Source organism: Primulina tabacum, chromosome 5 (genome assembly GCF_025594145.1).
Source record: "Primulina tabacum isolate GXHZ01 chromosome 5, ASM2559414v2, whole genome shotgun sequence".
Taxonomy (NCBI): domain Eukaryota; kingdom Viridiplantae; phylum Streptophyta; class Magnoliopsida; order Lamiales; family Gesneriaceae; genus Primulina; species Primulina tabacum.
In genome coordinates, this window is record NC_134554.1 from 15,794,290 (window position 1) to 15,818,397 (window position 24,108).

A 24,108-nucleotide genomic window follows, 5' to 3' on the forward strand; every position below is an offset into this window, starting at 1 on the left:
TTATCCAATAATAATTTTCAATATTTATAATTTTTATTTTTAACATTTAATAATTTTCGATTCTTATTTTTCACGTAGAATTTATTCACAAGAAATAAAATACAGTTGTCAACCTTGAGAAGCTTGTTTCAGAACGAACCCGAAGGCGTATGTATCATTCACTCCCCGGGGGTTCAATTCCACGTATAGGTTCGAAAAGTAGGCGATTATATCCTGCAAAAGTCTCGCCCCCCGATCAATTTCGAGGAGCCAATGTACATACATATACAATAACTAGAGCTGAGCGGCAGACGGATGGCGGAGGAGGGATCGGAGAGGGATAATGGGGGTTTAGCTTCTATGGATTCCATGGAGTCGAGATGGGTGTATCAAGACGACGAGGAAGGGTCGGATGTCGATCACGAAGACGATTATGTCAACGGCGGCGGGGGTTTGCCGCAGCGGGATTCCGATGATGAGGATAATGCGGAGCAGAGATTGATTCGCACGGGACCTAGGATCGATTCGTTTGATGTTGAAGCCCTAGAAATTCCCGGCGCTCATAGGAATGAATTTGAGGTATTACTATAGATATTTCTCTAGTCTTCTAGAATATCTACTATATTTCAAAATGAGCGGAGCAGGGTCCTGGTTTTTGTCTATCTTTTTGTTACCGGTGTTGTGTCAGTGATAAACAACCTGGAAAGGAACACTGGCGAAGAATTTATATATCATTTAAATCATCTCAATGAAAAAAATGAAGGCAATTAGGTATGGCGGATGTTGACATGAGGTATATCCAAAGTTAGAATTATCAAACGGCTCTAAGCTGACTGTAGCTGCTTCATCACAATGAGTTCGTATTTTGCACCATTTTTTCATGTAGAGCTCAGTGAATAAGAAGTAGATGGCCTAATTAACTGTGAATGGAAGTGGAAGTGGTCTTAGACATTCTACGATATTTAGACAGCCTAAATGGTTGTGTTGAATTTGATGTTTTTCGTATATCTGACCGTGATACTTCCTTAACTGGCTGCAAAATTGTCAGCTCCTTTTTTTTCTTGAATTTTTGGCATTAAGAAGTGTTTGCGTGAAAATAAACATCTCAGTTTTGCTAGTACTGAATTTTCAACAGAGATGTCTATGGGTGTGCTTGTACTTCATTTTGAAATTTCAGTCGCAGGATTTCACCATGGGCATGAGAGTCATATTGGCCTTTCAGACACTTGGAGTTGTTTTTGGTGATGTTGGAATTAGTCCATTATATACCTTCAGTGTGATGTTTAGCAAGGCTCCAGTCAAAGGGAATGAAGATGTTCTTGGTGCACTATCCCTAGTTTTGTACACCTTAATTTTGATTCCGCTGATTAAGTATGTTCTTATTGTTTTTTGGGCAAATGACGATGGTGAAGGTATACGGTTTCTGAGATTTTGCCTTTATGTATATAAAAATCTACATATGGGTTGGACGCATGGCCAACATTATTTTCCCAATTGGTGCAGGTGGTACATTTGCTCTGTACTCCCTGATTTGTAGACATGCCAAAGTTAGTCTCTTGCCAAACCAACTTCCATCAGATGCTCGTATATCAAGCTTTAGACTTAAAGTGCCATCTGCTGAACTGGAGAGGTCTTTAAAAATAAAGGAAAGACTCGAAGCTTCTCTGACACTGAAAAGGCTTCTTTTGATGTTGGTGCTGGCTGGTACTTCTATGGTGATAGCTGACGGTGTTGTTACACCTGCGATGTCAGGTGCTTTTTAGCAGATCCATTTTGATACATTTTATTATTCCTGCTGGATTTCTTTGGTGTAGGCCAAGAAAGGATCCCTTTTGCAATAAAAAATACTTTTTTTTTGCTTATCGAACTTGGTAAAACATCAACAATTTTTTTTTTCAGTAATCTCTGCTGTTGACGGCTTAAAGATCGGAGTCTCATGGGTAAAGCAAGGTGATTTATCCACTCAACTACTGGGTCTCAGCTAAATCCGTAAATAATGTTCTTTTGTTTCTCTGTTGCTCAACTCTTTTGACATTTGTGAAAATTTGGAAAACTTGAACTTATTTTGATCTTTTTTGCATCAAGCATATTCTTCTCATGATTGAATTCCCTGGTCAACCTAAGCTGACATGAGATTCAAAATACCGAGAACTACCATTCCCCAAAAGTAAGTAATTGGCCTTAGATAATCAATACTGGTTAAACATGCTGAGCTTATCTATCACAAAATGATCAGTGTTGACCATAGCATTCACCAAACTGCCAGCATCTCCTCCTCCATACTTAATGGATGATATATTGCATTGACTAGATACTGCAGTTGCATTGTCAAAAGATTATTCCTTAATTCGAACAATAAATCCATTTTTAGGCGCAAATTCAGTCTGCAATTTGTAGTCTAGCTGGCGATTGAGGCTTTCCTTTTTTGAACTGCAGATCATGTGGTGATGATCTCGGTTGCATTTCTTATAATTTTGTTCAGTGTACAGAGGTATGGAACTAGTAAAGTTGGGATTGTAGTTGGCCCTGCCTTGTTCATATGGTTTTGTTCTCTTGGAGGCATTGGCATATACAACCTTGTGAAGTATGATACCAGGGTTCTGAAGGCATTTAATCCAATTCATATATATTATTTCTTCAAGCGCAATTCGACCAAGGCTTGGTATTCCCTAGGAGGCTGTCTTCTTTGTGCAACAGGTATGCTCTCTTGGAATCAGTCGACCGTTATTTTCTGCCTCAATCTAGTGTTCCCCTTGGAATGCAGCTTGCTCTGTAATATTGTGTAGTTTGAAGTCCATTGCTTTAAATGGCAGATTCTATGATTTTGTCCTGCACATTCTTTTCTCTCTCTATATATTCATTTAAGTTTTCACAATAACAGATTGGACCATATATCTCTTATTGTATTGCAGTTTGCATCAGAAATGACCCTGAATTCTAATGCGGATGATTGCAGTATAAGAAATAATTTTTAAAAAAGGTGATAAAGGAAAGGCTTAAGTTGCATAGAAAGAAGTTTATGTGCGCTTCAGTTTCGTGACTTTATTAATCTCCTCAGAGCAGCTTATATTTGCTAAATTCTCTATTCTATCTCTTTAATTTGTTCCAAAAGAGTTGTATGTATAAACTTTCAATTATCAAGCTATCATATTCAACTTATCTCCTCTTTAAAAGAATTGTCTTAGAATGTAGCCCATATTCATATGTCTAGATAAATTGGTTTCTGCCACCTCATTTGTGGTACAGTAGCATAAACCTCTCCCAATATGGGAGAGGTCTGGGTTTGATTCAAGGTGATAGCGAAAAACCCCCACCCCCGTGATGAAAAAGTTACCCGGTTTCTTAAAAATCATCAGTAATGTATTACTTTTGACTGCTATCTATAGCTTATATATTTGTTGTTACAAAATAGTGTCTGATTAATTTCTGATGATCAGTTTTACAACTCAGGTTCTGAGGCAATGTTTGCAGATCTTTGCTATTTTTCTGTAAGATCAGTGCAGGTAAACTGCCGGAGTTGATTTGTATTTTTATTCACTGGGCGATATAGAAGATTTAAGATCTTTTTTTTTGGAAATTTTATTTTTCTTATTCAAATGTGTAAATATGTTTGTGGCAGCTTACTTTTATATTTCTTGTATTACCTTGCCTTCTGTTGGGATACCTGGGTCAAGCTGCTTATCTGATGGAGAACCATGCTGATACAACACAAGCCTTCTTCTCTTCTGTTCCGAGTAAGCATGGTTATTTTTTCATCAACTGTGATTTATTTATGATGAAAATTTTAATTTAGTGAATGTAAGAGATTTCACTTGTTTAGATTTGTTTGCCATGAGCATAAAATTTTCTCTTTCCTGCTAGAGCATCTATTGATTTTTATACTTGATGTTATTAATACCTGTATTTTAATGTGCCTTGGAAGAAGTTCAAGGGTGATGATAAATAACCTCTGACTATGAAGTGCTTTATTTCTAATGCTCTGCAGGTGGAGCTTTCTGGCCTGTCTTCTTCATAGCCAACATAGCTGCATTGATTGCTAGTAGGACTATGACTACAGCTACGTTTTCTTGCATCAAACAGTCCACAGCACTTGGTTGCTTTCCTCGTCTGAAAATCATTCACACCTCAAGGAAATTCATGGGCCAAATTTACATTCCGGTCATGAATTGGTTTCTACTGGCTCTAACCCTGATACTAGTATGCAATATCTCAAGTATTTATGAGATTGGAAATGCATATGGTTAGTCTCTTCACTTATAGTTACAGTTGGGGTTTCTTTTTACCATATTCTTTGCTGTTCTGTTCATCTGCCTTGATGTGTAGCTGATGCTTCCTCTATTCTTGTTTACAATCCACAGCTCGTTATTTTCTGTTCATTTCCCCTTGATCTGTTGATTAAGTGCCAATATGCGGGGCCTTGGGGTCCTCACTGTTCCTCATGTGATTTACATACTAGGAAATTATAGAATAGAAATATTTTTTAAATTAAGCTGGACCCTTAATAAATAATGGCATCTTTTTCAAATGCTGTATAATTACATCATCCAAATATAATCATGTTATCCATATGTATCATATTTAAATAATTTCATGTTTTGAACAAGCAAACTAATACTAAAATCAATAGTATACTAAAAGTTATGTGTATATTATTATATGAATTTTTAAACATCCTTAGCTCCCATTATAGTTCACCATCTCCTACCTCTAGATGAACCTTCATGGAGTTCCAGGTTCCTATACTTACCTATTACAAATCCACCAGTGAAGAGATACAAAGTCTCGAAGGTGAAAACCCGAAGTTGAGTCCCACAAGCACAAAAATCCATTATCTATAATATGTCTTCAACTCCAAACAACACCAAAGTGTATAATAACATGTGTGGCATGATTACATGGCCCTCGAAGCATACCACATGTGCAGCTTTACAGACATGAAACAGATTTTGAAGTGTATATCATAAAAATGCCCGATTATATTTAGAGTCCTCATTTGTTGACTGGTGTCTGTCTATCTTACTTGGATTTCAACCTTATGTTTTGTGGCTTCTTGTGACATTGTTAGGTCAGCAATTTTTTACTACACTAGTCTCATTTTGTATATGCCAACATCTTCTTAATTAGCTTGAGAACATTTATGTCACATGATTTATAATGAATATGTTGTCCCCCCCATACTTATTCTCAAGATTCATTTTTCATCAGCGTTTTCATATAGAGCCTCTGATTTCTTGTTGCTATTCCATGAATCTAAAAGAAGTTGGGAAAATGCTTGATGCTTCCTGCCTTGTTAATCTATTTGATAGCTTTGGCACTATTTATCTCATATTGTAGTCAATTCCATATGGAGAACTAATATGTGATAAACTTTAAGTTAGTATAATTAATATTACTGTTGGTGATCAGTGGAATCAAAATAGTGAACCCTTTATATTATATCAATATATCTGACTTCGTATTACTCTGTAGCATAAATAATGTTTTAAACCTTTCTATTTACACACCGATCAAACTATTATAAACTATTATTATGATAGCCGACATTTCCTTGTTTGACAGGCATTGCGGAACTCGGAGTCATGATGATGACTACAATCTTAGTGACTCTCGTAATGCTTCTTATATGGCAGATCAACATTTTTGTTGTTATGAGTTTTGCTATACTTTTCTTGGGGTTGGAGTTAACATTCTTTTCGTCAGTTTTATGGAGTGTGGGGGATGGAAGTTGGATCATTCTGGTGTTTGCCATTGTAATATTTTTTATAATGTACGTTTGGAACTATGGGAGTAATCTCAAGTATGAAACAGAGGTAAAGCAAAAGATGTCGATGGATTTATTGCGGGACCTAGGTCCCAACCTTGGAACTGTCAGAGCTCCTGGCATTGGTCTGCTTTATAATGAGCTAGCAAAGGGGGTACCAGCTATATTTGGACATTTCCTCACTTCTCTTCCTGCTGTGCATTCAATGATCATATTTGTTTGTATAAAGTATGTTCCTGTATCTGTTGTGCCTCAGAATGAAAGGTTTCTGTTTAGGCGAGTCTGCCTTAAAAGCTACCACATGTTTCGTTGCATTGCCAGGTACCGTTTCTCCTGCAATTGTACATTATGTTGCATAGCCTGAATCTCATCTTGACTGGAGTAGGTAAAGACAATTTGCATCCATCTGTTTGACAAGTGAGATAGGCTGTTGCAATGGTTAATTCTGCAGATATTTAAATATAGTTGACAGTTTGAATGTGCTAAGAAGTAGGAAGAGAGTCTTTTTATTCTTTTGGTCAGCTTTCACATTTCCAGAGTTTATGATATTCTATTTTTAACTTGCACACTATATAATGAGGTACTTGTGTCGTCTCTAAGTTGCAACCGTTCTATATGCTTTTCCAGTGGGGCCTTTTTTTGCAACTTCTAGATCATTATCATAAATTATTGGGTGCTGCACAAAATGTTATATGAGGATATACCATCATATATTTACACCCCCTCACATTACTCATAGGAGAAAAGCATCTAAATAGAGGAATGTTGTCTACATTTGTTTAAAGATGTTGACGTAGTAGCAGCTGGCCAACTATGTAGATATGATGGTTGATTTTATATTTTGACAGATATGGTTACAAGGATGTTCGCAAAGAAAACCACCAGACCTTTGAGCAGTTGCTGATCGAGAGTCTTGAGAAGTTCATTCGTCGGGAAGCTCAAGAAAGGTCATTGGAGAGTGGCGGTGACGACGACTCGGATTCCGAAGAAGAGCGTTCTTTCTCAAGAATTTTAATAGCCCCCAATGGTAGTGTTTATTCACTTGGTGTCCCTTTACTGGCCGAATTCAAGGATGCCAACAAGTTCATCTCCGAATCAAGCATATCAGAAGGGGCTAAGCAAGAGTCAACCGCTGATCAAGTTGCTATAGAAGCTGCTATAGACTCGGAGCAAAGTCTTGAGAAAGAGCTTTCTTTCATACGCAAATCCAAAGAAAGCGGGTTCGTGTATCTTCTTGGTCATGGAAATATCAGGGCAAGGAAAGATTCCTGGTTTATAAAAAAGCTTATCATCAACTATTTCTATGCTTTCTTAAGAAAGAACTCACGGAGGGGAACCGCGAATTTGAGTGTTCCTCACGCACATCTGATACAGGTAGGCATGACGTATATGGTATGAAGCAAAACTATAATAGAACCTGCGCTCTTTAGACACAAAGCTGACATATATGGCGGTTGGTTCTGTATGATCAGGTTTCAACTCATTTGAAACTCTTTTAACTGACAAATTTGCAAATTTTTTTGTAGTTTTGAGTTTTGATGCTCTTGCTTTGGTCATTGTGGTCATGTAATTATGTCTGAAAGAAATATATCAAATTGATCAGTTGATGGCGGTGTGAAATTTAATTAGGAACATATATTTTCTTCTCCTGCGAGGTTATCTTACAGAGGTTGACCAATGTCAAAAATAAATAGCCTCATACCCTATATAATCTTCTTTTTTTTATTTTAGAACAATATTGGATGTAGTGCGAGTCTGAGACACTTCAGAAACTAAAATGCGACGGGAATATGGTTTTTTTCCCCCTTTTTAGTAAACTGGAAAATTGTTCTAAAATAAAAAAAAGAAGATTATATAGGGTATGAGGCTATTTATTTTTGACATTGGTCAACCTCTGTAAGATAACCGTGAAAGTTTAATTGAGAAGAAAGGCTGGCCCACTTTTTCCATAACAGAAGCAACTCTTGGTGCATTATTTTTTTGGAAAAAATGATATTTTAATTAGTTTTGAAAAAAATTTAAATTATTTTGTTCATATAACCCAAATCTCATGAAATCTCGTGGTTATCTTTTATTTTTGTTAAGATTTTATTTAATTATATCAAATCTCACCAAATGCTAATCCCGTTTTAAAATTCTATTATACCTAAACTCAAAATGATATTTCAAATTCCAAATTTCATGAAATCCATGGAACCAGAAATACTGTTTCAACCAAAATAGGATAAAGCTTGGATGATAAGGTGATAATTGAAATTTTTTTTGAAGGAAATGATAACTTGAGGGAAAGAGGATATTTATTTTGTAGGTGGTCTTAAAATACCACAATATTGTAATATGAAATAATAAAATTTCGTAAGAGATCCAGTGACCCTCTAAAAACCATTTTTCACCACCATCGAAAGAGAAGAATAAAGACAAAAATTTGTGTGAGACGATCTCACGGGTTATATTTTATGAGATGGATCTTTTATTTGGGTCATCCATGAAAAAATATTACTTTTTATGCTAAAAGTATTACTTTTTATTGTAAATATCGGTAAGATTGACCCGTCTCATAGATAAAGATTCGTTTGACAGTCTCACAAGAGACCTACTCAAGAATAAAAAGGACATCGCCCTACGACATTTCTGAAATCATTGTAATGTGAAACACCACGAGGTAACCATAATTGTCTCTCACTTGCAAAACGACCAAATCATTATGCTTAGAATGCTGCTAATTAATAATTATGCTTAGAATACTGCTATAAATTATATTATTGTTATCAACTATAGTTTTAATAAAACGACAAACTCTCGATTTTCCAACACGTGTCAGCAAATTAAGAGCATGAGAACATGCAGCAAGCGCCAGAAATTAAAATGCACATGCTAACATATGATACAAATTGATACGCAAGTTTTCTTCTTCCAAAAGTCAGCAAGTAACTGGTATCCCGAACAGTTAGAATCTACAAATATGGAGCTCATAGAAAATGGATTGGCCGAGAGTGATAGAGACTGCATATACATTTGACAGATAAATTAACTCCTAATGCAATACGAGGGGGTGATCTACACAACTTAGCAAGCCATACATACACCACCGAGAAGGACCTCTTTTCGGCACAAGATTAACCACAGTTCTCCAACAAGTCTGGAAAGTGTTTCCCGGAATATGTAGCACTGCGATGCAAGAATCAAAGAACAATCAACTACAAATTACCGATATGGCTTTGAAAAGTTATAAAAAAACGGATGTCTTAGATGGTTATCAGAAAAAGCACATGCAAAGTCAGATTGGAGACAAGTGGCGGCGCATAGGGTAAGTCAATATAACGGATTTATTGAGAAATTACAAATTTTAATCATTTGGGATGTGAGAAACCTTCATCGTTTATATGAAGAAGAGAATAACAAAAGCTGCACTACATGAAAGTGAACCAAATCAACCAACTTATAAGAATATGAAAAAGACGCAGCTAAAACCTGAAAGAAAAATTTGGTCGTGCCGTCGGTTCTACCTTTAACAGAGTTCCCTCCAATTTTAAGCAAGGACAAATTATCTCACTACATCAGCAACGTCACTCAAAACAACGTAATTTATTTCTATGCAATCTTTTGCCTTTCACACAGAATGGGAATAATCAATTACCTTCGAGAGCAGAAGCTGATAAGCCAGTAACACCAGAATCAGAAACCACGAGGATTCATGGAGAGACCGCCATCTAAGTGCCCAGAGATTTTATCCTTGCAAGTTGGACACATATAGCCAATGGATTCTGATGGAGCTTCTGATTCAACACTGTCAAGTTTGAACTCTGCTCTGCACCATACGCACACCGTTGTTAGCTGATTTGCATCTAGTGCGTTAAACGTAACGTCCTCCGAACCAAATGTAACTGAGGAATTAAACCCATCAACAATCCCAGCTATATTTCCTAAATTCATGGAGCTTCCTGAAAAAGATTGCAACTCTTCTCCATTCATAAAGCCGTACTTGAAGGGTTCCAGGTCATCAAACCTCAGCTCCTCAAATTCTGTAGCATTCCCAAGCTTCTGACCAACCAAAGAAAATTCATGTTCTACCTGCAGTTATTGTATTTAGATAGAATTTATTAGCACAACATTAAAATGATTCAGGGGGAAAAAGCGCTACTACAGTTGTATAATGAGAAAAGAAAATGGATGATTTTGCATAATCCTGGAAATATTATTTTGAGTGCATGTTCAGAGTTAAGCTCGCTGGCATTTAGAAAGTCACAATAAATAGGATGCATTTTATAATTGACAAGACAAATAAAATCATAAAAGAAGACATCAGTTTCCGCACAGCAGAGAGATATTCGGCACTTGTAATCTTGTGCGGTGAAAATAAAGTTTGCCAAAAAAATTTAATCATAACAAACAAGATCAAGAAGTGTTACATTTTCTTAATTCTAATAATGAATTCGATTTCAAACACTTCAATCATCATAAATGATGGATACGACAGAATGTGAGATTATTCCCCTTCCAAGCATCTCAACTGCACATTCATCACAAATCATTGGAGATGACGAAACTTGAGATTGTTCCCCCTTCCGAGCATCTCAAATACACATTGTTTATCCATCACCACAAATCATTGGACATGACGAAAAATGAGATTGTTCCCCTTATAAGCATCTCAATTACACATTGTTTATCAGGGCTTAGTTAGTTAGCGGCCAAAAGGAAGTAGTGGAGACCAGTCTACAAGACCATATGAATTTCATGTATGCAACAATTGAGTCCAGGTACCTACAAAACGATCACCCCCCGACCCAAAATAATAATAATAAAAAATATTAGCGAATTATTCACCTTATTTGACATAGAGTCCAAGGAAGGGAAGAACTGAAAGGATTGAGTCAAGGGCACTGAAGCAACTGCACTTGGAAAATCAATTTCTCCAACAGTTGGTCCACGTGCATCTTCTAGATGATCATTACTTGGATTTGAACATCCGTTACCAAAATTCATCTCTATATTCCTCTTTCCGTATTTATCAATGTCACATGACCCAATATATTCCGAGTCATTTACGCACTTGTCATCTATTTTAATGTCCACATTTGAGGTGTAATCATTTATCACCATACTATCAGTATCCATCATGGCTTGGCTACCATGTGTATTCAAGTCTATGTAAGCAGATCGGTCAACCTTATCTTCTTCCTGTACTACAGGAGCAGAAAACAAATTTAATTCGTGACTACCACAGGCAACAGGAGTTTCTTCCAAATTAAATGCAACAGGAGGAAGATCTTTTTTGGTTTGTTCACAAGTTTTAAATTTTGGGGTATCATATATTGAACTTTGGGCTATTTCAACTAACGCATCCATTTTTGATGTCCTTGGAAGCAAAGACTCCTGCGATGGAGATTTTTCATTCTTCTGGATGCTCGGAGGAGCAGTTATTTCACTGGAATTTTTCCCAGAATTCCTCACATGGACACCAACATGGCCATTATAACTTCGCCTTTCTTCAAAGACCTTGTGACAGAACTGACATTCATATTTCCCATCTTTGATGATCACGCCTTCCCCAACAGGAGTCCCAATTCTGCACCTTTTCGTTGTCTTCTGGTGGAATGCAAACAGATGCTGCAAGTACACATTCTTATCATCAAAAGTCAACTTGCATTTGGCACATTCAAAGATGTCCTGAACCTGAACTTCAGGAAGGTTTTCTATGCTCTTTGAGCATTCTTTATTCTCATGTGCACCAGATGAGGCTCTATCCAAAGTAGAATGGGGTGGCATGTCATGCCATGCGACACCCTTTTTGATAGCGGAATGCACATTCTGTTACATATCCAGTTAGTTTCATTTAACAAACTAATAGTGAAGATAATAAACACTAAGTGCTTACCTTTGCAGTTGACTCAACACATGCCCGCTGAATGCCATAAGTCTTCTGATCCCTTGGAAGATCTGCATCACCACTCCCAAAATAGGATTTCAAAAAGGATGCAGCCTCCTGGCATGATAAAAATTGTTGTCCAGTAGGGCTGTGGGTTTTTTGGGGGGTGGGGGAAGGGCAGGGGGAAAGGGGAGAAAGAACAGATAAACGGGTTAAAAAATGTAATAAATTAAACAAAACTAGAAATCAAAGAAAAACTGGAAAATATGAATATAGGGGATGAAAAATGGAACTGCTTGCCAGACAACAAGGTAATTGCTTTTCAATAAATGTATTCGGCTTTAGAATAATTCACAGCAGTAACAAATCTGACCGATCAATCACTAATTCACATTGCCTAGCCATTATATCCACAAACAAATTAGTTTCACAAATCCCAATAGCAGCGTTAATAACAAAACTGAGAGAAACCTTTCTAGAGCTAAGCTGAAATAGTAAACAATGTCAGGTTTGTTAGCTGGCATGCAACCAGAATCAGATATTTTCAGAGGGGCAAAAACCAAACAGATACAAATGTAGGATACCTGAGGAATATAGACTCTTGACCATGGAATAAATAGAAGGCTTAACACTCCAAATACAAATTTTAGAAACATTGGAACTTGCTAGACATGTGATATTTCTAATTAAATAAATCTCTCTTCTCAAAAGTGACTATTTTAATCAGATTCCACGTATGAAAATTCCTAAAGGTCAGAAAATAAATACAAAATTATTGCAGCATCGGGTCATTATTTGTTCTTATAGCTTACATCAAATGCAATTCAGGAACTTCTAAACATACTGGATGATTGTACTTTGCTTCAATGTTTTACATAAAGCAGTCTATTACCAATTCTGATTTCCCTTAATTTTTCATCCTCTGCAGGCTGTTCGGCACCTAGAGTATTGCTTAGAGTCCCTCGTCCGCTTTATTCATCTAGTAACACGGGGGTCTCTAAACATCGTCTAAGTCTTTGTTAAGCATAACAATCGAGTTAAGTTTCAATATGTCCGCCATTCAATATTTCGTATTTGTAGCGTTTGATTTCATTTCGGATAAGCTGACAGAAAGAAAGCAGTAATTTCCCTTGCTCTAAGATTAATTGATCCTAATTAAGGGATAAATGTAGTGAACTCATTACGACAGCCAGAAGTTAAGGGCAGAGCTTTATGTTCTATTGAATGCTGTCTCAAATGTTCCCATATATGTCAAATTGGTAAATTTTATACTGACAAAGAGTAGTTTTTCGCATTATTTATTCATGAGTATGGTGTGAAATAAAAACAAACCCTCCAGGAGGCAGGAACCGGCAGAACAGTTAACCCCAAAAGGCATTACAAAGTAAAGTTGTCACATGTTCACCCGAAAAAGATTTAAAAAAAACGTAGAAACTTGCTAAGTTCCACAAAATGAATAATAATGCTTCGAATTTGTATTTTCTATACTGCCGCACAAACCAAAAATGTTCATCTCTCAATATATGTGCAACTGCACAGCACAAACTCAATATGTGTTAAATCCGTTAACTCCTCCCAGTTCCATTATCAAACATATGCATCCTCCACATGGTAAATAAATTGATCCATTCATTGATCACAGAGCCTTCGGTGCAAACTGTGGAGCTTTTTGTGGTTACTACCCGTAGAAGAGACTGTGGAGTCTCTTCACCGCCAAAATATATCATATCCAAGGAATTGCATAGAGCCATATTTCTTGTTCATCCGATATTTTATTAGGAGACCATCCTTCTGGTTTTAGAAATATCAGCATCACATTCTTTCTCATCCAATACCCACCTTCATGATGATAAACAAAAGTTCTTTTCTTATTCATCAATTGCTCCAGATTTGATCTTTCATTTTGTCAATGCATATAAATCATTTTAGATATATACATTGATCACTTAGTCAGTGGTAGAAGGCTCATGAATACTACAGTGACAAAACATAGTAGTGCAGAGAATTGGGTAAGTATAATCATAAAAGTAAACATAGATTTTCTCACATTATGACAATTATAGAAAAAAAAAGCCGAATTCTACAACCTTATGTATCTGCGGCAATAGATGGAAGGACGGAAATCTCGCCTCCTGATTCCAAGCAAGAGCTTCCAGCCAATGGGCAATGAATCTCCAAACATACCTGCATCAACATATTTCCTCTTCTTTCTAGTGCTACACCATTGCCCCTCTAAACTCCATAAAAACCCTAAAACATCCTCCTCGGTTACTAATCCCGCAGTCCTGCTCCTCAATTCTTGAGCGAATAGTTCATCACCATTCTTCTCCAACTCCTCAAAATTCACCACCTCACCCTTATTATTCACTTTTTGCAGCTCAACACCGACGCCACTCTCCAAAAAACCTTTTCTGTTCAAATTCTTGTCTTTTCTCGCCCTTTTCCGCTTCTTCTCCGCTGCATGGAGTTTGATCCTCAGATTTTCTTGTAATCCTTGAAAAACTGGTTGCTTGGAATCCTCCGTCACGGAAAGCATCGCCTCCGCGTGCGGAGGAGCCGGAGGCGGAGCAGGTGGGGGAGGATTGTGGTTGCCATTCATAAAGTGCTTCAGGTAATGGATGATAGAGTGGTTCACGGGGTCGGAGGAGGGGTAGGAATCACGGGGAGGTTTAAGGGATGGGTGTGGGCCGGGAAGTCGGAAGTGGGAACGGTGCAGGAGGCGCGAGTAGGTCTGTCGGCGGCTGCCGGCGGACTCGTTGAAGAGCGAGCGATCGAGTTGGGGACAAACAACATCGTCTGTACTGTGTAGGTCGAAGGAGGAAGCCGAGCAAAGAGAGAGAGCTTGCAGTTCCAATTGGGAGAGCCTTCTAATGTCTATGCACTTCAAAGCTTCCACCTTTAAACAGGACGAGGATCGTGGTGCTTCGGCCGAGGCAACACTAGCCATTTCTCGGTGGGCGTCTCAACCGCTCACAGTAGGGAAAATGGATTTGTGTGTGCGACAACCGATTTTTACTCCGGCCATTCAATATCAGATGTTCTTGCGAATATCTAATTTTTTCTTTTAAAAAAATTGATTATATATATATTTGAATTCATATGATTATTCAAATATTTTATATACAATCCATCCAGAATAACATTCTCGATTTGAAATCACATTGAGGAAGATATGCATGTAAATTGGACTTGAGACGGGTCAATCTCACCGATATTCACAATAAAAACTAATATTTTTAGCATAAGAAGTAATTTTTTTTCATGGATGACCCAAATAAGAGATTCGTCTCATAAAATATGACCGTGAGATCGTCTCACACATATTTTTGCATGTAAATTGATCGGGTAGTTTATGTTCTACTATCATGCATGACGAAATTTCGTGTGGACCAAAATAATAGACAATAATAATTTCATCAAAAAATTATTCTTAAACATAATTTATTTAAAACTAAAGAGTACTTTGATTCACATTTGACATTATTATATCTTATAACAATTGATGATATTAATTATGTTATAAAATAAAAAATTATATAGTAGAAAATTTTGAAAAATTAAAAATATAGTTTTATCTTCTATAATTTGGACGATATTTTCTATTTGAATGGCATTTCAAGTTTATTTACTATTTTTATATCAATTTTCGTGTTTTTCTTGATTTCTTGAGATCGCCACAAGGCAAAAAAGCATGGCTTTCAAATGTCCACTCAGCTCTTCGGCTGCTAGATACGGCAGTCTTCCACACTTGGACATCCACAGTCATCTATTCAATCCGACGGCAAAGTTCATCAGCTCCTTTTGTTTTAATATGTGGGCAACCGGTGGGATTTCATTGAGGAATGATTTTGGCAATTCTGTTAAAGCTCCACTGAGTTACATCCGTGGCTTTAACGCTGGAGATGGCGCTTTTCGTCCATCAGTTACGCCCGTATTTGTTAGTCTTGATTCCAATAATGAGGTTTTCTCTCCTTCTGGTAAAATAATGATATTTGCTTTTAGTTATTTTTTTCCTGTCTTGTATTTACATGATTGTCCAATAATGCGAGTGAGGATTTTTTGTATTGCTATGAGGAATTTTATGTTATTGGTTTGCTGTATGAATAAAAAATATGAGAAAGAAATGTTGGAAAAGTCAAGAAAGACAGCACAGGAAAGGAAAACATGTAATAAATGTGTGTTGCCTATTTTGCAGGAAGTTTCGCGGAATTGATGGAATACGCGTTTTTAACGCGTGTTCACACGGTCAGGGGCTCTATAAATAGAGCTCCCCCCTTCATTCTGAAATCATCCCTTCTTTGAGTTTGCTCTCATCTTATAAGCATTTGAGTGCTTAGTTCTATAATATTTGTGAGATGTTTTGTTCTCCTGTATTAAGAGAGTGTGTGTTCTCTTTGGAAACACAGTGAGTGAGTTGTACACCACAAAATATTATAGTGGAATTCTTTTCATGTTGCCCGTGGTTTTTACCCTAATAATTTTTAGGGGTTTTTCACGTAAATCTCGGTGTCCAGTTTATTCTTTATTTTCGGGTTTTATTATCTCAAATTCCGCACGTGGGACCAACAAGTGGTATCAGAGCCTTGGTTTAAAATTTCTTAAAATTCTGAGTATGCTCTGTGGTTGCAGCCTAGACTGATCTTCCACATCAGAAAAGATTTTTTGAGATTTTTTATTTAAGGCGGGATTAATTTTATCCAGTCTACTAAATTGTTGTAGACATAATGGCGGGAAGGTATGAGATAACAAAGTTCAACGGAAGCAATTTTATGCTGTGGAAAATAAAGATACAAGCAATTTTAAGAAAGGAGAATTGCTTGGCGGCTATTGGAGATAGACCGGTGGAGATTACAGATGATGGAAAGTGGAACGAGATGAATGATAACGCTGTTGCCAATTTACACTTGGCTATAGCTGACGAAGTTTTGTCAAGTATCTCTGAGATAAAAACAGCCAAAGTTATCTGGGATACTCTGACAAAGATGTACGAGGTCAAGTCGCTACACAACATGATTTTCCTAAAGAGAAGGCTTTATACTCTTCGGATGGCGGAATCTTCATCGATGACCGACCATATCAACACACTCAATACTCTATTTGCCCAACTCACTTCCATGGGGCATAAAATAGGGGAAAATGAACGTGCGGAGCTTCTAATTCAAAGTTTATCAGATTCATACGATCAACTTATCATCAGCATTACCAACAATATTCTGATGGGCTTTCTAAGATTCGACGATGTCTTAACTGCGGTTCTCGGAGAAGAAAGCCGGCGCAAGAATAAGGAAGATAGGTTGGTAACATCGAAGCAAGCAGAGGCTTTACCGATGATAAGAGGAAGATTTATGGACCGTGACTCCAGTGGGAGTCAAAGACGAGGTAGATCAAAGTCAAGAAGTAAGAAGAAAAATATTTACAGCTTTAAATGTGGCGGTAAAGGGCACTTCAAGAAAGAGTGTACGAGTATCGAGAAGAGTTCTCAAGGAAATGTGGCCAGTACTTCAGGCGGTGGTGAAATATTATTCAGCGAAGCAGCAACAGTTGCAGAAGGCAGGCACAAATTTTGTGACACATGGATTATGGATTCAGGAGCGACGTGGCACATGACGTCTCGGAGAGAATGGTTTGATCATTATGAACCAGTCTCAGGAGATCTGTATTCATGGGAAATGACCATGCCTTGGAAATCGTTGGGGTCGGTACTATCAAAATTAAAATGTTTGATGGCACCATTCGCACCATACATGAGGTACGACATGTGAAAGGACTGACGAAAAATCTTTTGTCCTTGGGGCAATTGGATGACATCGGGTGCAAAACTCGGATCGAGAAAGGGATCATGAAAATTGTAAAAGGCGCGCTTGTGGTTATGAAGGCGGAAAAGGTTGCTGCAAATCTGTATGTACTTTTGGGAGAAACACACAAAAAGGCAGAATTAGCTGTTGCATCAATTGATTCAGGAGAAGAATTAACAGTGTTGTGGCATAGAAAGCTCGGGCATATGTCAGAACGAGGGTTGAAAATTCTCTCAGAACGGAAGCTGCTGCCGGGACTTACAAAAGTGTCACTACCCTTTTGTGAGCACTGTGTTGCCAGTAAACAACACAGATTAAAGTTTGGCACTTCTACTGCCAGGAGCAAAAGCATATTGGAGCTGATTCATTCGGATGTTTGGCAAGCACCGGTTGTATCCCTAGGAGGAGCGAGATACTTTGTCTCGTTCATTGATGATTTCTCTAGGAGATGTTGGGTGTATCAAATCAAGAAGAAATCAGATGTTTTTCAAGTCTTCAAAGATTTCAAAGCGCGGGTTGAACTTGATTCAGAAAAGAAAATCAAGTGTCTGAGGACTGACAATGGAGGAGAATATACCAGTGACGAATTTGATGCATATTGTCAACATGAGGGCATCAAGAGACAGTTCACGACGGCTTACACACCTCAACAGAATGGAGTGGCGGAGCGGATGAATAGAACCTTGTTGGACAGAACAAGAGCTATGTTGAGGACTGCGGGTCTAGAAAAGTCATTTTGGGCGGAAGCAGTCAAAACCGCTTGTTATATTATCAATCGTTCTCCTTCAGTGGCGATTGATCTGAAGACTCCGATGGAGATGTGGACCGGGAAGCCGACAGATTATTCTCATTTGCATACATTTGGAAGTCCGGTGTACGTTCTGTACAATGAGCAAGAAAGATCAAAGTTGGATTCGAAATCCAGAAAATGTATCTTCTTGGGTTATGCTGATGGAGTAAAGGGGTTTCGCTTGTGGGATCCTACTGTTCACAAGCTTGTCATCAGCAGGGATGTTATCTTCGAGGAAGATAAAGTAAAGAGAGACAAAGGCACACCGAATTCAGAAACTACTATATTTCAGGTGGAAAATAAGACGGACGAAGGTCAAGTTTCTTGTGAAGCAGTACCAGAGCACGAAGAACAAGAACATGTTGAGTCTGAGGTTTCTAATGTGAGGCAGTCAACTCGAGACAGAAGACCACCAGGTTGGCTTTCAGATTATGTCACTCAAAGCAACATTGCATATTGTCTATTATCAGAGGATGGTGAGCCATCGAGTTTCCACGAGGCTACTGAAAGCTCGGATGTATCTTTGTGGATGATAGCAATGCAAGAAGAATTGGAGGCATTAGACAGGAATAAAACTTGGGATCTTGTTACACTACCACGAGGGAGGAAAGCCATCGGCAACAGATGGGTCTATAAGATCAAGCGAGATGGCAATAACTAAGTGGAGCGGTATCGTGCTAGATTGGTGGTAAAAGGGTATGCTCAGAAAGAAGGCATTGACTTCAATGAGATATTTTCTCCTGTGGTTCGGCTTACAACAGTCAGAGTAGTGTTGGCATTGTGTGCGGTGTTTGACCTACATCTAGAACAGCTAGATGTGAAAACGGCATTTCTTCATGGAGATCTTGAAGAAGAAATATATATGCTCCAGCCAGAAGGTTTTGCGGAAAAAGGCAAAGAGAACTTGGTTTGCAAGGTTGAAGAAATCTCTGTACGGTCTCAAACAGGCGCCGAGGTGTTGGTACAAGAGATTTGATTCCTATATCATGAGTCTTGGATACAACAGACTGAGTGCAGACCCTTGTACATATTTCAAGAGGTCTGGTGATAAGTATATTATTTTGCTGTTGTATGTGGACGACATGTTGGTAGCAGGTCCCAACAAAGATCAGGTCCAAGGATTGAAGGCACAGTTGGCTAGGGAATTTGATATGAAGGACTTGGGACCAGCAAACAAGATTCTAGGGATGCAAGTTCATCGAGACAGAAGTAACAGAAAGATTTGGCTTTCGCAGAAAAATTATTTGAAGAAAGTCTTGCAACGCTTCAACATGCAAGATAGTAAGCCAATTTCGACCCCTCTTCCTGTTAACTTCAAGTTATCCTCTGAGATGTGTCGTAGCAGTGAAGCTGAGAGGATGGAGATGTCTCGAGTACCGTATGCATCAGCAGTGGGAAGTTTGATGTTCGCTATGATCTGTACAAGACCGGACATTGCTCAAGCAGTGGGAGCAGTTAGTCGGTATATGGCGAATCCTGGAAGAGAGCATTGGAGCACTGTTAAGAGGATCCTTAGATACATTAAGGGTACCTCGAATGCTGCATTATGTTATGGAGGATTGGATTTTACACTCAGGGGCTATGTCGATTCAGATTATGCAGGTGATCCTGATAAGAGGAAATCTACTACTGGTTATGTGTTTACACTTGCAGGAGGAGCAGTAAGCTGAGTTTCAAAACTGCAGACAGTTGTGGCATTATCTACAACAGAGGCAGAATACATGGCAGCTACTCAAGCTTGCAATGAGGCAATATGGACTAAAAGGTTATTGGAGGAGATTGGGCACAAACAAGAGAATGTTCCTTTGTTTTGTGACAGTCAGAGTGACTTGCACATCGCAAGAAATCCAGCCTTTCATTCCAGGACGAAACACATTAGAGTTAAAATTTCACTTTGTGCGGGAAGTAGTAGAAGAAGGAAGCGTAGATATGCAGAAGATCCATACGAAGGATAACATAGCTGATTTTCTGACCAAGCCAGTGAACACTGGTAAGTTTGAATGGTGTAGATCCTCAAGTGGCCTAGCAGAGACGTAAGCAGCAGGTAATGGCAAGATTGAAAGGATGTGTGGAGATGTGTTTGATTCTCAATCAAATCTCCAAGTGGGAGAAATGTTGGAAAAGTCAAGAAAGGCAGCATAGGAAAGGAAAACATGTAATAAATGTGTGTTGCCTATTTTGCAGGAAGTTTCGCAGAATTGATGGAATATACGTTTTTAACGCGTGTTCACACGGTCAGGGGGCTCTATAAATAGAGCTCTCCCCTTCATTCTGAAATCATCCCTTCTTCGAGTTTTCTCTCATCTTATAAGCATTTGAGTGCTTAGTTCTATAATATTTGTGAGGTGTTTTGTTCTCCTGTATTAAGAGAGTGTGTGTTCTCTTTGGAAACACAGTGAGTGAGTTGTACACCACAAAATATTATAGTGGAATTCTTTTCATGTTGCCCGTGGTTTTTACCCTAATAATTTTTAGGGGTTTTCCACGTAAATCTCGGTGTCCAGTTTATTCTTTATTTTCGGGTTTTATTATCTCAAATTCCGCACGTGGGACCAACAAGAAATTTATTCTACCAATAAACTAAGTATAACCCTGAAAAAGAAAAAAAACAAGACTAGTTATCAATTGTGTATAGTTGTTTTGAAAAATGGGTGAAAAATTTTGTTGGTTGTAATGTAAATGGAACACGTATTTTTGTTTTAGTTGTGGTTGCTACCACATATATTTTGAAATTCCGGAACTACAGGCATAGTTGAAGGGAATAGAATTTCAATTGGTCTCGTGGAGTTGCTTAGTTTAACTAAGATATGGAGAGGCATGAGGCCTCTTTTATTTCTCCATGAAGATAAATATGACCAAATATTAGATATTGTCCATGAATCTCATACCCCAGTGCCTAAAGATTCACAGTGAACTTTCATGGGAATTTCTATCTAAGAAAAATGCATTGATCTCTATTTTGATTCGTTTCTGCTGATGAACACCATGGCATAGTAGGAATTATATAAAAAATTACACTTTGGATTTTTATCTGCCATGAGAAACAAACTGCACTTAGAGTGCTATATGGACATTGGGCGATTTGAGCATCTTTGTTGGTAGCCTGCCCCTGTTAGTTTTTATTGGATAAACAAGAACACTGATTTTGTGTGCATATTTCTTTGGTTAATACAAGCTATTTGCCATTGGCATTGCAGAGGAGAGAGTGGTTGTGTTGGTTATCGGAGGAGGTGGAAGGGAGCACGCACTTTGTTATGCCCTGAAGCGTTCTCCGTCCTGTGATGCTGTGTTTTGTGCACCTGGGAATGCCGGAATATCTAAATCGGGTGATGCAACTTGTATAGATGATCTTGATATCTCTTCCAGCTCATCAGTGATTGCATTTTGCCGTGAATGGGGAGTTGGATTGGTTATGGTGGGCCCAGAGGCGCCTCTTGTTTCTGGCCTTGCTAATGATCTTGTTGAAGCTGGTATTCCTACCTTCGGCCCCTCTTCGGAGGCTGCTGCCTTGGAAGGGTCGAAAAACTTCATGAAACAGTTTATGTGACAAATATGCAATTCCAACCGCTAAGGTATTAAAATCCATTGTTATTAAAAGCCATAAGGCATGCGTGCAGGCTGAACACAGCCTTTGCATCTAGAGGAATAACGAGTTGAAGCCCTATTAACGAGGCGCACGCCCCTTGGGCATAAAATTTGTGTCATGGTGCGCCTTAAAACCTTGGTGCGTTTTAAGCATGGCTCAAATGAAATGAATGTGTACTTTTAGACGCCGTTGGACCCATGAGATATGATGATAAATGATGAAGTAATAATTGAAAGAGATAGATAATAGAATTATTTTCAACTTCAATTATTGTAGAACTTAAGCCGAACGCAAGATGAAACAAGGATGTGGAGATAGGATATATTTTGTTTCTCATACATCTAAATTGTGAAATTTAATTACTTCGAGCGCAAAGCTTTGATAAGTCATGCCCTTGACTTGTGCATTGAGCCTAGGCTAAAGGCCAAATGTGTCTTTAATAACTATACTTCATATTTTTGCTACCTGTTGTGCTCTTACCCTATCTGCTCTGATTTTGCAGTATCAAACTTTTACAGATCCTTCGGCTGCAAAAGAATATATAAAAAATGAAGGTGCCCCCATTGTTGTAAAAGCAGACGGCTTAGCGGCAGGATAAGGAGTTATTATTGCAATGACATTAGAGGAAGCATTTGAAGCCGTCGACTTGATGCTTGTGAAAAATGTTTGGTTCTGCTGGTTATCGTGTCATTATTGAAGAGTATCTGGAAGGAGAAGAAGCATCGTTCTTTGCTATAGTAGATGGAGAAAATGCCATACCTTTAGAATCTGCTCAGGATCATAAACGAGTTGGTGATTGGGGACACCGGGCCTAATACTGGTGGAATGGGTGCATACTCTCCAGCCTCTGTCTTAACAAAAGAACTCGAATCTGTTGTTATGAAATCTATAATTCTTCCTACGGTGAAGGGAATGGCTGCAGAAGGCTGCAAATTTGTGGGTGTTCTATACGCTGGGCTTATGATCGAGAAGAAGTCTGGAGTACCAAAGCTGATTGAATATAATGTTCGATTTGGAGATCCAGAGTGCCAGGTTAGTCCTAGTTGGTTTCTTTTTGGTGTCCTCTAATTTAAGATACTCCAACTATACTAAAATTATAGGTGAAATGACTTGTGATTTTGGTCTGCCCAATAATCACTGGAAATTGTTAGAAGATCTTGCAAAAAGTTTGTGTGAATAAATCGCCGGCCATGTATCCTCTATACATTGGTTTAGGGAGACACGACTGCTTGTGTGGCTTATTAAGGAATTCGATTTCCTTGCTCTGGTTTCCAGAGTTGGTATTGGTTCAAGCTTGTCATTTTTATTTTGATTTCTCATTCTCTATAGTAGTCATTGTTCCTTACGTTGTTTTCGTCTCCAAGGATTCTATATTTTGTGAAATCATTTCATTACATTGTTGCAAGATTTAAAAACTTGATTGTTGATGGAACCATAAGAGAGTCTTTCTTTATATACAGTTTCCAAATTGACTAAGCTATCTAGTTTTTTTCTTCTCTAAATGATTCAGACTTCCATCAAATTTACCAAGATATCTTACTTCTTACCCTTTCACGCTTAAATTTACCAAGATATCTTACTTCTTACCCTTTCACGCTTAAATTTACCAAGATATCTTACTTCTTACCCTTTCACGCTTTGCAGGTACTGATGGTTCGTTTAGAGTCCGATCTAATACAAGTCCTACTTGCAGCTTGCAGGGGAAAGCTAAGTGGCTTATCCCTCGAATGGTCCCCTGGCTCAGCCATGGTTGTGGTCATGGCAAGTGAAGGGTATCCTGGAAGCTACAAAAAGGGGACAGTAATCCGAAACCTCGAAGAAGCAGAACAAATAGCCTCAACTGTTAAGGTATTCCATGCTGGTACTGTTCTCAACTCCGATGGCAACTTCATCGCCACTGGTGGGCGTGTTCTTGGTGTCACTGCTAAAGGGATCGATCTTAAAGAGGCACGGGATTTAGCGTACCAAGCTGTCGAGCAAATTAACTGGCCAGAAGGGTTCTACAGGCGAGATATTGGATGGCGAGCTCTGCCTAGAAAACAGCATGTGACAGAAACTTGAAAGCCACTCTTCCGTTGCAACACAAAATTTTGTGAGAGATTCAGATTGGTCAACAAAATATTTGGCCTCAAAATCGAAAGGATCGATGAGATGAGTCCGTTGAAGATCCATGAACATTTCGATTTAAAACGATATGAAGGATCTCCTTCAGTGAAACCTAAGTGATGCCACATTTTCTTGCTTGACATTCGGTAGCTACACAGACGTCATTTCAAATGATTTCTTTTCTTTGGTGACTTTTTGTTTGTAAATAAGATTGGGATGATC

General features: G+C 38.3%; 2 protein-coding genes and 1 pseudogene across 4 annotated transcripts; 2 read left to right on the forward strand and 1 right to left on the reverse strand.

Moving 5' to 3' along the window:
• The first annotated feature begins 107 nt into the window (after positions 1–107).
• Positions 108–7,376, forward strand: LOC142547037 (potassium transporter 7-like). Of its 2 annotated transcripts, none has more exons than XM_075655092.1 (10): positions 108–558; positions 1,163–1,391; positions 1,483–1,731; positions 1,879–1,929; positions 2,416–2,676; positions 3,430–3,482; positions 3,599–3,713; positions 3,965–4,219; positions 5,539–6,061; positions 6,589–7,376. In XM_075655092.1, the coding sequence occupies exons 1-10, from the start codon at positions 295–297 to the stop codon at positions 7,136–7,138; spliced, it is 2,550 nt and encodes an 849-aa protein (XP_075511207.1). In that variant the 5' UTR covers positions 108–294; the 3' UTR covers positions 7,139–7,376. The 2 variants fall into 2 exon arrangements, with proteins under 2 accessions (XP_075511207.1, XP_075511206.1); XM_075655091.1 differs by having other exon boundaries at positions 109–558; positions 1,157–1,391.
• Positions 7,377–8,622: 1,246 nt separating this feature from the next.
• Positions 8,623–14,656, reverse strand: LOC142547038 (uncharacterized). 2 transcript variants are annotated; one of them, XM_075655095.1, is made up of 5 exons: positions 13,697–14,656; positions 11,619–11,757; positions 10,568–11,527; positions 9,378–9,811; positions 8,623–8,908 (listed from the first exon to the last, which is right to left on the reverse strand). In XM_075655095.1, the coding sequence occupies exons 1-4, from the start codon at positions 14,554–14,556 to the stop codon at positions 9,416–9,418; spliced, it is 2,355 nt and encodes a 784-aa protein (XP_075511210.1). In that variant the 5' UTR covers positions 14,557–14,656; the 3' UTR covers positions 8,623–8,908; positions 9,378–9,415. The 2 variants fall into 2 exon arrangements, with proteins under 2 accessions (XP_075511210.1, XP_075511209.1); XM_075655094.1 differs by having other exon boundaries at positions 10,568–11,551.
• A 597-nt stretch (positions 14,657–15,253) lies between these two features.
• On the forward strand, positions 15,254–24,018 carry LOC142547039 (phosphoribosylamine--glycine ligase-like; annotated as a pseudogene).
• The last annotated feature ends 90 nt before the right edge of the window (positions 24,019–24,108 follow it).